The 11959-nt window shown below is 39.6% G+C and overlaps 1 protein-coding gene across 4 annotated transcripts in view; it reads left to right on the top strand.

Annotated features, from left to right (window-relative positions):
- Nucleotides 1-6583: 6583 nt before the first annotated feature.
- Nucleotides 6584-11959, top strand: part of SSBP1 (single stranded DNA binding protein 1) — a 16443-nt gene continuing 11067 nt past the window's right edge. For 2 of the 4 annotated variants that reach the window (XM_012806284.2, XM_023514215.1), the window contains exons 1-4: nt 7315-7385; nt 10325-10385; nt 11367-11507; nt 11721-11808. In XM_012806284.2, the coding sequence (XP_012661738.1) occupies nt 7362-7385; nt 10325-10385; nt 11367-11507; nt 11721-11808 (314 nt within the window). In that variant the 5' untranslated portion in view covers nt 7315-7361. Of the gene's footprint in view, nt 6635-6670; nt 6833-7314; nt 7386-10324; nt 10386-11366; nt 11508-11720; nt 11809-11959 lie in introns of those variants that run through there. The other 2 variants (XM_023514213.1, XM_023514214.1) reach the window with 2 other exon arrangements.

Raw genomic sequence — 11959 nt, 5'->3', positions numbered from 1 at the left:
ATACATGGCCAACAAAGAATGAGAAATTTGTTGGAAAACATTTTATGAACAAATGGGTAAGAATTCAGTAGGTTAGCACTAATGCATCTTGGCAGCAAGGCCCAGCTTCAGAGATTGGAAGTTAATAATGTTCAGGCTCTGCTATCAAATGTCATCTTAATGTAAACTATTGACGACTAATGGATCTTTTTGCTGCTTAATTTTATTTTCTCATTTTTGAAAGCTAATTAAGTGTTTTTAATTGAATAAACCCTCATGCTATTCTTTGTTCTGCTTTGGAATGGCAATTCTTTCCATGAAATTGTGGTGTTCTTCCTATAGTTCACTGCTGCTTGTTAGTAGTCTTTATTCAAGATTTAAAAATGGGGTTAGTTGATCTCTCCCCCCATACACCTACCATAAACTGTCTCTTGCAGTACAGTGCAAGTTCAGCTATAGTTTGTGGCTTAGAAATAGGTAAATAACAGGCAGGTTATTAAGTATATACAAGGTATGAATCAGAATTCTTCGGTTATGCTTGTCTTCTTAGGCACTGACAACTATAGTGATTTTGGTCTACAACTCCTTCCTACTGTGTACTTGGAGCCTAGCTTCACATCTGAATGGACCTGATGCCAGATCATTGGGTTTTTTGTTTGTTTCTCTCTCTCTCTTTCTCTGCTGGGCTCCATGGTAGCTAGAAGTCACAAAAATAGCATACATCTGTACATTGAGTGTGAGAAAGACCAGGTCTTCACTGGACTCTGCAGTTCTCCCCTTCCATTTCAGTTAGACACTGCTTACCTAAGGTTTGTTTCTGTACCGACATCATGATATAACACTAATTATCAAAGTGATTTCACTAGCATCACTGGGATAGCAACATATTAAAAAATTTGAATACTTTAGAAAACAAAATGCTTCTCTATAGATGTTTCCTAAACACAAACACTGACATTAAGATTCCAACAGATACTCTTGAGCCTTAGAGAAATACTACTGTGCTCTACTGGGCATATGTACCAATTTATAGAGGTCATTTATCTAAAGCAGTAGATAACTATTGAAAAGTAGATGTCAGGCTCGGCGCCTGTGCTCAGTGGTTAGGGAGCCAGCCACATGCAATAGAGCGGGTGGTTTCGAACCTGGCTAAACAACAATGACAATAACAAAAACATAGCTGGGTATTGTGGCGGGCACCTGTAGTCCCAGCTACTCGGAAGGCTGAGGCAAAAGAATTGCCTAAGCCTAAGACTTTGAGGTTGCTGTGAGCTGTGATGCCATAGAACTCTACCCAGGGCGACAGCTTGAGGCTATCTCTTAAAAAAAAAAAAAAAGTCTTTCAGCCTGAACAACTAAGCCTTTTTATCTCATCTTGAATTACATAAAAATTGTCGTTTTTTTTTAAATTAAAAAGCCCCAATAACTGAAATATTCCTGAAACTGCTGTTGATTTACTTTAAAATACTTGGTAGTAAACAGTTTTGGTAATAAGCGCTGTAATCTCCTGCCAGCTATTATGAGGCTTTAGAAAAAGTTTCAAAGTAAAAACTAACATTAAAATTTCTAAAAAATATTTTCTTACAGCCAAACCGTCCAAAGTTTCCTATTTATGATAAAGCAATGTCAGCCCTGGTATGTGTCACTGGATACTTACAGCTGAAACCATTTTATAATTTAGGAGGAGGCCAGAGGTAACTTGGCAGCCCTGGGCATGTATGATGTACACTTCTCGGTAAGTTTTGCAAATGACAAAGCCCTGAGTTCCTTACCAGCCAGGGATTAAAACTGGTTAAAGTCACAGTGCTATCTGTCATTACTTCTGAGTACTGGGGAGGCCCTCTCTGGGTCCATGGATGAACTATAGAAAGTCTATGATTGTGTTCAAGTGTGTGTATTTACACTGCAGAGAGGTTTCAGGACATCCTCATCAAAATGAAAACTTTAGATTTCTGAAGGGGTATTACAAAAATTCAGATCCTTGATTTTAAAAATAAGTCTTTTTAATGTTAGGCCTACTTAACCATCCTTCTGAATTTTTCTTGCTATTTCTGTTGCTCTGGCCTATGAACTGGGCCCCTCTAAAGCTTGTCCTTGTTTTAAAGCATACTATTAATTGAATATTCACAAGTTCCCTGTCCTTTAAGAGCTCACAATCAATGGGAGAGATAAGACACCCTCATGATCATTTATAATACAACATAGAATGTGTAAAGAAAATGGAACAACAGAGAGGGGACTAGGACATTGGAGGTGCGGGAGGACGTTTCAGATCCCGAGGACAGTGAGAACAAAGCCGGAGCATTTGTTGTATTAGGAAGAGGGATCTATTTGATAATAGAAGAAAATGCTTTCATTTAGTTCCTCTATAACATGTACCCTCATATTAATTTGAAAAAAAAATCTGCACATATTAACATGCTTTTGTCAAAGAAGACAAACACTTTATAATTTTCTCCAGCCTAGTGATTTTCAACTGGTATGCCATGAAAAATTTTAAAGATAATTAAATTTTTGAAACAAATTCAAAGCACAGTGAGTATATTCTTTTTTTAAATTCTTTTTTTGGGCTCGGCCCCTGTGCTTCAAGTGGCTAAGGCACCAGCCATATACACCTAAGGTGGCGGGTTCAAATGCCCGGGCCTGCCAAACAACAATGACAGCTGCAACCAAAAAATAGCTGGGCATTGTGGCAGGCACCTGTAGTCCCAGCTACTTGGGAGGTGGAGGCAGGAGACTCGCTTGAGCCCAGGAGTTGGAGGTTGCTGTGAGCTGTGATGTCACAGCACTCTACCCAAGGGGACAGCTTGAAAAAAAGGCAGGAGGAGAGAAAAGAGTTGAAAAACACTGCTTTAGCCAATACTCTAAGGAGAATGTGTTTTGGTAATTCCTGTCTGAGCGAGAATTTGGACTAGCCCAGACTCCCTGCTAAGGTGTGATTTACAAAGTTGTAAGAGTTCACCTAAGGTTGTCTATTTTCAATTAGCTTTGTTTTTTGCTACATTTTTCTTTATACAACCTTTATACGCCTTACATCAAAGCATACAGATAGAAAGAGGGAGACATTAGTGGCATAATAAAGAACTTTTAGGGCCACGTGACTGGATATGGGTGAACAGATGTGAGTGACCATGGGTGATCAGAGAGAATTTAAAGATGATTACAAAGTTCAAGTCTAGGAGAATCTTATTATCACTAAAGCAAATAAGGAACTTAGAAGGAGGAAACTGGTTTTGGATGAACATGTGTATTTGGTACATTTTTCATTTGACTCTATAGTGCAAGTGGAAGTTGTGTTTTTCAAAAGGAAATGACTGGAGAGGATTGACAGTAGTAACCCAGTGGGTTGGGTGCAGGATTATTGACACCTGCGCAAGGCTGGCAGGCAGTATAACATGGCCTGTTCCAGGGACTCAACATCATGAAGGTGTTAGGAAAATAGAGTAAGCATCTGTTACTGCCCAACCAGGTTCACTGCCCACCGCTCAAGAGGAAGCCAATACTAAGACAGCAAGGGTTACAGTGGAGGAAGAGTTTAGTATCACAGGCACTATGTGAGGAGACAGGAAAATTTCTTTAATCTGCCTCCCTGATAATTTGTGAGTGAGGGTTTTTTTTTTTTTTTTTGTAGAGACAGTCTCACTTTATCACCCTCGGTACAGTGCCTTGGTGTCACAGCTCACAGCAACCTCCAGCTCTTAGGCTGAGGCGATTCTCTTGCCTCCACCTCCCAAGTAGCAGGGAGCACAGGTGCCTGCTACAACGCCTGGCTATTTTTTTGTTGTTGTTGCAGTTTGGCCGGGGCGGGGAACCCGCCACCCTTGGCATATGGGGCCAGCACCCTACTCAATGAGCACAGGCGCTATCCTTGTGAGGGTTTTTAAAAATAGTTTGGTGGGCAAAGGGCTAGCAGTGGTTCTCAGCCAGTGGGTCGTGACCCCTTTATAACAATGAAAATACACTGCGGCATTAGGAAGCTTGAGAACCACTGGTAGGGGATTAGGTCTGTTGATTGGCTGGGAATGAACTCATAGGGTCAGGAAGCAGAAATTGTCTTTTTGTGCTGAGTTAGTTCCCAGGTCCCAAGACCATTTGGGCTGGTTCCTTGGTATGGTCCACCAGAATGCAGGGTCTGTTCTGGAAGCTATCTCAAAGACAAGCCTTACATTTCATAAGGGTGATATTACCTAGGGAAGCAATGAAGAAAGCTAAGGATTTTCATGATCATCAGCTGTGTGACTCCTGAGTAAAAAGAAATTATAGGAAAGCAAGCTAGGGAACCTAGACCTTTGCAGAGTTCAGGCCCCTACCACAGTTCTCACGTTATAGTCTTATTCATAAAGGGTGGTTTCACATCTAGAAATACAGTACCGTAACTAGTGAGCAGACCTTCAGGAGCAGGTTAAGGTGTGTGTTGGAATCTGTGTTAAAGAGTTAAGATTTTATCAGGAGAGGTCAAAATGAGTAGTAAAAGGATTTTGAGTAGGGGCCTGAGTAGGCAATTTGCACATTACAACATTCCGGAGGGTGCCTTCCTTCTCCACAGGCCCCACAGTCCAGGGAGATGGAGAAGAAGGGAAGGCCTCTGCTGGCCTGAATTCTGCAATTTGTGGGGCTCCATACATCCTCTTTTCTACCAGGGCCAGCATTAGAGTGAATAACACAAAATTCAAGGGACAACAAGAAACTCTTCAGTCAAGATTAATGATACTTAATGAAACAGTTTTAAAATATTAAAAGTAATGAAGCAAATCCATGGTGAACAAAATACCAACATTTTGAATAAAGACAAGATCAGTGAGTTGAAGTTAAAATTACTTAAGAGTGTCAAATGGCCAAGAAAAATTGTGAGACATGGAAATTCTCACAACTGAAACAAAATAAGCAAAGGAGTAGATTTTGAAAAAAATACCACTGCTCAGTTCTCTTATAAGCAGGAAAGTAAAATCAAATTCCAATTTTACTATAAATAAAATACCTAAACTTAAAACAATGTGAGTTTTAATACAACTACTTTCAAAATTTTCACTACTCAACTATATTTTCTCTTAAAAATACATACAAACATGTATGCGGGGGGCACATTTTTCCTTGTGCCTCTGGCTTCATTATAGTACAGATACTGTGTTTCATTAACATTTTAATACAGTTATGCACTTCACAGTGATGTTCTGGTCAAAGACAGACTGAATATAAGATGGCAGTCTCATAAGTTTATAACGAAGTTGAAAAATTCCTATCACTGTAGGTGTTGAAATATCATAGCCCAATGCATTACCCCTGTTAAGTGATAATAAATGATTATGTCATACTGGCTTATGTGTTTACCATACTATACTTTTTGTTATTTTAGACTATACTCTCTCTACTTATAAAAGCATGTCCTGCAGGAAGTATTCCATAAGAAGGCATTGTTATGGTAGAAGATGACAGCTCCATTCTTGTTATTACTCCTGAAGATGTTGAGGTACATGACTGATGATGATGATCTTGACCCTGTGTAGGGTTAGGCTAATATGTGTGTTTGTGTCTTAGTTTTTAACCAAAAACGTTTTAAAAATGAAATGGTTTTAATAGAAAAAACCTTACAGAATGAAGATACAAAGACAAAAAATATTTTTGTGCAGGTCTACAACATGTTTGTGTTTTAAACTGTGTTATTAAAGAGTGAAAAAGTTAAAAAATTTAAAAAGTTTATAAAGTCAGTTAACGTAAGCTAAGATTAATTTGTTACTGAAGAATGAAAAATAATTTTAAAATAAATTTCGCATAGCCTAAGTGTACCGTTGTTTCTAAAAGTCTACAGTAGCGAACAGAATAATGTCCTAGGCCTTCTCATTCACTCTAACTCACCCACCACTAACTTCCAGTCTGGCAAGCTCCTTTCAAACAGTAAGTGCCTTAGACAGGTGTATCATTATTTATCTTTCATATCATATTTTTACTGCACTTTTTCTATGTTTACACACAAATACTTGACATTGTATTACAACTGCCTACAGTATTCAATAGTTACATGCTGGACAGGTGCGTAGGCTGGGCAGTAGGCCAGAAACCACACAGCCTAGGTGTGCAGCAGGCTATATCACCCGGGTTTGTGTAAGTGCACGTATGATGTTCGCACAACATAAAACTAAAGGGCACCTTTCTGAGAATGTAGCGCGCTTTAAAGCGACACACAACTGTTACTTGGTTCTTCACGAATTTCTTCCATTAATTTCGGACCTCTTAAAATACTTCATTAAAATATTATTTATCTTGATAGCTAGGTTTTTGGCTCAAGCCTTCGCCCATTCCCTTCTCTTTTTCTGCTTTTCTTACTGCTTCGGGAGGTCTGGGCGGTCCCCACTCCGCAGGAGCTATTCTTTCGTTTCGCCTACCCGGTCCTCCTGGAACCGGCTGGAAACCTCACCAAATGTTTTCATTTCATTAGAAACTTAACTCTGTCGGACTCACCACTTGGCGGCGTAGATCCAGCCACCGGCACACAGAAAAAGCTCCCGGAACGCCAGAGTTAGAGGGAGCGCGTTTCCCGCGGTGCCGGCCGGCAGTATTTCTGCGGAGCACGCTACGGACTTCCTGTTTCCTCTTTCCTTTCGCGGTCCTTGCGGCTCGGTGCACCGGAAGTGTTCCGCAGGCTGCTCTGGAACCGCGGGTGAGGAGGCGGGGGAGGCAGGAAGGAAGGGTGGGAGTGTGGTGTTTGGGTCTGCGTGGGGTCGGGAGGTGGTGCTGTGTGCGTGTCTGCCCCTTCCCTTCTCACAAGTGCGGAGGACTCCACGGTTTCCTCCCGTTTCCGCTACGCGCTCGGGGGGAAGCACCTCCTTTGAGAAAGGAGTGCCTGCCTTTCCCGGAGGTGAGGCTAGTTAGGTCGGGGGTCTCCAGCGCTCCTTGGTCTTTGTTAACCGGGATGGTTATTTTTGCAGCAGCAGGTTTCAGATTGAAGTCCCTTAATGACTCTGATATTTGAGTCTTTACTGTGTGTTAGGAACTGTTTTAGGAGTTTAGGGTATGACAATGAATAAAGCAGACAAAATTGTGTGCCCTATGGGAGCTTACATTTTAATGAAATTTGAGAAGACAGTGGATTGGAAGTGGGAATAACTCAGAATCGGAATTTTGGGAGGATTAGAGGTGGTGGAATTTATGTGGAATTTAAAAGACATAGGGGTATGAGGTTTTCTTCTATGGAGAGGGTGCTAGTCAAATACTTAGGAACGTTGATACAATGTCGCAAATTGGATTGCGTAAAAATTATGAATGTGGTTAGTAATTTAGGGCTGGTGAACTTGTGCTGTTGTTATTAGATATAATAATAGTTTTCTTTCCTTTTTTTCTTCAGGAAGAGTCTAAAGATTAGATTGTAAGAAAAGAAAGTAGAAGCCATGTTTCGAAGACCTGTATTTAAGGTAGTTACTTTTCTATATTAATGCCTGGATATAGTTGTATTATCAGCCATAATGATCAGATTTCTTTAGGCTTTTGACTGCAGGCTTAGCTTACCCGCCCACTTTTGTGTATTCACTTGATGTGGAAGGTTGGGACAGATTTTGCCTATGTATATAACATTTATTCAGTTACAAGTGTTACATTTAAATTCATTACAGCACATTATAGGTCTTTAGTGATCTAAGGACTGGGAGAATCAGTGTTCCAACATTTTTCTGTAAGATATGTAGTTCCTTCCTGACCATCTCCCTCCTTTTAGGAACAGGTCCCTCTCCCCCTATCTCTGCCCATACAGGAGAGCAGCTCAAGTCTCAGGATTACCACATATTCACTGTGTTTAAAATTCCTTTTTATTCCACTCAGTCTGGCTCCTCATCCATCTAGTTACTCTAGTTAGCCTTGAGCCAGCCTAGACTATCATTTTTCCTCACTTAACCACTTTTGGGCTCCTAATTGTAAACATTCCTTTATAGCGCCTCTCTCCTACTCACCATCCTCCTATTAAGACTACGAAAAGTCACTTCCTCTGTGAAATATGTGATGACTTCCTCCATCCTATTTTTGAACTAATTTTATGTTCTTGGATCCTCTCTTAACCTTAAAATATGAACCTTTAATCTACTTTTTTATGTGTTGAAATGGGAAATATGGAACAGTTACTACTATTTTTTTTTTAGAGACAGAGTCTCACTTTATTGCACTTGGTAGAGGTAGAGTACTGTGGCGTCACAGCTTACAGCAACCTCCAGCTCTTGGGCTTAGGTGATTCTCTTGCCTCAGCCTCCTGAGTAGATGAGACTACAGGTGCCCACCACAACACCCGGCTATTTTGTTGTTGTTGCAGTTTGGCCGGGGCCAGGTTGGAACCGCCACCCTCAGTATATGGGGGTCAGCGCCCTATCCACTGAGCCACAGGCACCGCCCAGTTACTACTGTCTTAACACACTTAAATATTACAGTATTAAAATGTCTTTAAAACCAAATATAAAAGTTAAAAGTTTAATTTTAGAAATTATCCAAGTTAAATAATCTTTTCCTATTTCTACCCCAGTAGGTCTTGATTCTGTGTGCCCCAAATGAGACATTTTATTATTCCATAAGATTTATGAGCTCTGGCTTGTCTGAGTGCTCAAATTCGTATATTTCTAGAGTCATGACAGAGTTACTAGTTAGCAGTTTGATTTTGTTGTATGTAGTAATTTACATACTTATTTTTTTATCCACCCTCTGCCCCAACACCACCCTCCCCCCCCCCGCCCCGGAATTGGTGTTTGATTGGTGGAGTTCTGCTTTTTATATTCACAGTCCTGCACTTGAAAAGTGTTTCTCTGATAGAATGGTTAGCTCTCTGAACCTTGAATCCAGTGATATGTATTCCTGTCTTTATGTTAGCTCTTGAACAGATGTCTTTAAGGAGCTAATGGTAAAAGCAGCAGCTTTGATGTCAGGGTTCCCTGGGTTCTTAGAAGGACTTGCCACTTGCAGATTACTAGGCAAATTAATCACTCTGGGGCTTGGTTTCCTTGGTTCTAAAGTGGGGATGATTTTAACATCGTTTATAGATTTAGTTTTAGGATAGCTGGTATTCAGTAATGATCACCATTATCAAGTGCTGCTGTTGTGTGGGAGTGACTATCCTTTCCTGATGATTATATGATTTTGACTTGGATAGCTGTATCTTTTTACTTTTTAGGAGAGCCAGATTTGTTTGTCTTGACTTGGATAGCTGTATCTTTTTACTTATTAGGAGAACCAAATTTGTTTGTCTTGGACTTTTTTAAAATCTATGAAAGCATGAAATTTCCCATCATACATTTATAGAATCCAGCATTGGATTAAGCTTAACTCTAGAAGTTGTTTAGTTTTTTCAGTAGCCTTTGCAGTGAAGTAGATAATTTTCTTTCATCATTTTTGCTCACTTTTAAACTGTGTTAGACTAATTGTATTTAAGGAATCGCCTAATTCCTAATGACTTCTGAAGGAGCAGCTATAGGAAAGCAGTTTCATAGACTCTACAAGTTTTATCCACAGAGAGTCTGACTTTATAGTATGTTCCCCTTGCTATGTCAGAAAGACATTCCGTCATTAACGTAAGGAATCTATTACTTTGTTGAATTGAACCTATTTTTAATTCTCTAAACTATCATTCTCTAAACTACTTTATGGCTGAGAGTGAGGCTTAAGTAATGACATTGCATTTATTTTGCACACATCCTACCAGTTGTTCGAGCATTGTTTTCTATGTAATGAATGAATCTACTTAGTAATACATTAATTATAAAGGAGTGATCTCTTTCTCTTTTCCTTTGGTCTAATGATGAACTAAATCTGTACCCATATTAGAGAAATCAAAATTTTTTCATTCTTAAAGCCTACTATAGCCAAACTATAGAGAAAATATGCCAGTTTATATTTCAAAAATAAAAATAAATAAGGTTGGTTGGTCTAGTGTATTGAATGTATATAGCATTTTTTGCTTCTTTCTGTGACTTCTGCTAATGAAAGCTGGATTTTTAAAAAGTACGTGGCAACAACTCTTAGGTACAGGTTAGATTTACAATCACTGTCACACTCTTTTTGGTGAAAATGGTACTGTTTTGATTTTATCATTTGTGTGCAAACAAAAGTGCTGTAATCTGGATTGCCGCAAAAGAAACAGGAGAGGACTGTAAGTTTTGGGTAAATTGTCTAGTACCTTTGGGTTTCTTCATTCAGCTGCCCTTAAAGTGTTTGCTGGTCCTTCTGGCACTGTATGTTGGGAAAACATGGGAAGAGCTCTTTTCTTCCAGAACTTATAGAAACTACTAACTAAATGGTGAGTAAATATGATCTGGTCTTCTGTTTGCATTTGCCTTTCCCTAACAAATTAAAGCCATGTTACTCATTTGTTCCCTTTTAGGTACTTCATCAGTTTGTAAGACATGAGTCTGAAATAGCTAGCAGTTTAGTTCTGGAAAGATGTAAGTAGCTGATTTCCTATTTAAATGTTATTTATAATAATGTGTTAATGTTTTCAAATGTGCTGTAGAAGACATACACTGTTTGAGTTAATCGAATTATCATCATGCTTTTGGCTCATGTTCGGTCCTAAGATCTTGGCCTTGCCTTATGAGGTACCTAATATAAATTGGGCCCTTATCAGGTAGACACAACTTAATTTTGTCATCACTGTCTTGTAAGAATTTCCTTGAGTTATATTTGGTTATCTGAGATTTCCATGGTTATATCATACTAGGCTGAGATTATGAAAGATTTTAAGACATTTTAAAGAAAAAGAGTTCAAAGTTTGTTTTGTGGGCTGCTTTCTCTGTAATTATTTTTTCCTTTATTGCCAACCCTCTTTATTCCCTCCCACCCTCACTTTATTTTCTGTAGAACTTGGGTTTTGCTTACTACAGAGATTGAAGTTGAAGTAGTATTTGTAGCTGTTTCTTTTCTGGACATTTCTCCCAATCTCTGCTGTGGATTTTGTGGCTGCTATAACAAAATACTATAGACTATGTGGCTTAAACAACCACTTATTTTTTATAGTTCCGGAGGCTAGAAGTCCAAGATCAGGGTGCCAGCGTGATTGGCTCTTGGGAAGGACTTTCTTCCTGCCTTGTAGGTGGTAGCCTCCTTACTGTATCTTCACATGGCAGAAAGAGAGAGAGTGCAAAGCTCTGGTTTCTTCCTCTTACTAGGATTCTAATCCCATCTTGGGGGCCTCACCCTCATGAGCTCATTTAAGCTCATTTTACCAGTCCCCTGCCCCCAAATAAAAAAAGTTGGTTGGTCTAGTATACTGAATATATATAGCATTTTTTGCTTCTGCCCCATCCAAATACCATCATATCAGGAGTTAGGGCTTCAACACGTCAGTTTTTGAGGGGAGGGGTCCGGTGCAAACATTCAGTCCATAAGAGGTTTCTAATCTATTTTCTCTCCACATTATGTTTCAGCCTTAAATCGTGTGCAGTTACTTGGGCGAGTGGGTCAGGACCCTGTCATGAGACAGGTGGAAGGGAAAAATCCAGTCACAATATTTTCTCTAGCAACAAATGAGATGTGGCGATCAGGGGACAGTGAAGTATACCAAATGGGTGAGTGAAAAAGACTGGAGTTTTAATTTTATCAACAACAAGTGGACCTTATTTATTGCTAATTATCTAATAGAGATAAGCTACTTTTAGATAAGGTATGTCTTTAATTCTGTTCTTAGAAAGTGTGACGGTGCTTTTGCTGTGCATGTTGTCCATTGGCATTTGTTTTGTCTGCTTTCATTTGTAACCACGCTTCCTATTCTTGTGGTCTAGGTGATGTCAGTCAAAAGACTACATGGCACAGAATATCAGTATTCCGGCCAGGCCTCAGAGATGTGGCCTATCAGTATGTGAAAAAGGGGTAAGTTGAAGAAGGAAGGATCTTTCTGATTCATTGTTTTAAAAAACTGATTACAACTGGCAAGGAAGGGGTGGCTCCTGTGGCTCAAAGGAGTAAGGCACCACCCCCATATGCCAGAAGTAGCCCCCAGCCGAAAACTGCAAAAAATAAA

Source organism: Otolemur garnettii, unplaced genomic scaffold (assembly GCF_000181295.1).
Source record: "Otolemur garnettii isolate 467f Iridium unplaced genomic scaffold, OtoGar3 scaffold00049, whole genome shotgun sequence".
NCBI lineage: Eukaryota > Metazoa > Chordata > Mammalia > Primates > Galagidae > Otolemur > Otolemur garnettii.
The sequence above is the reverse complement of the archived record's forward strand: the minus strand, read 5'-3'. Positions and strand labels throughout refer to the sequence as shown.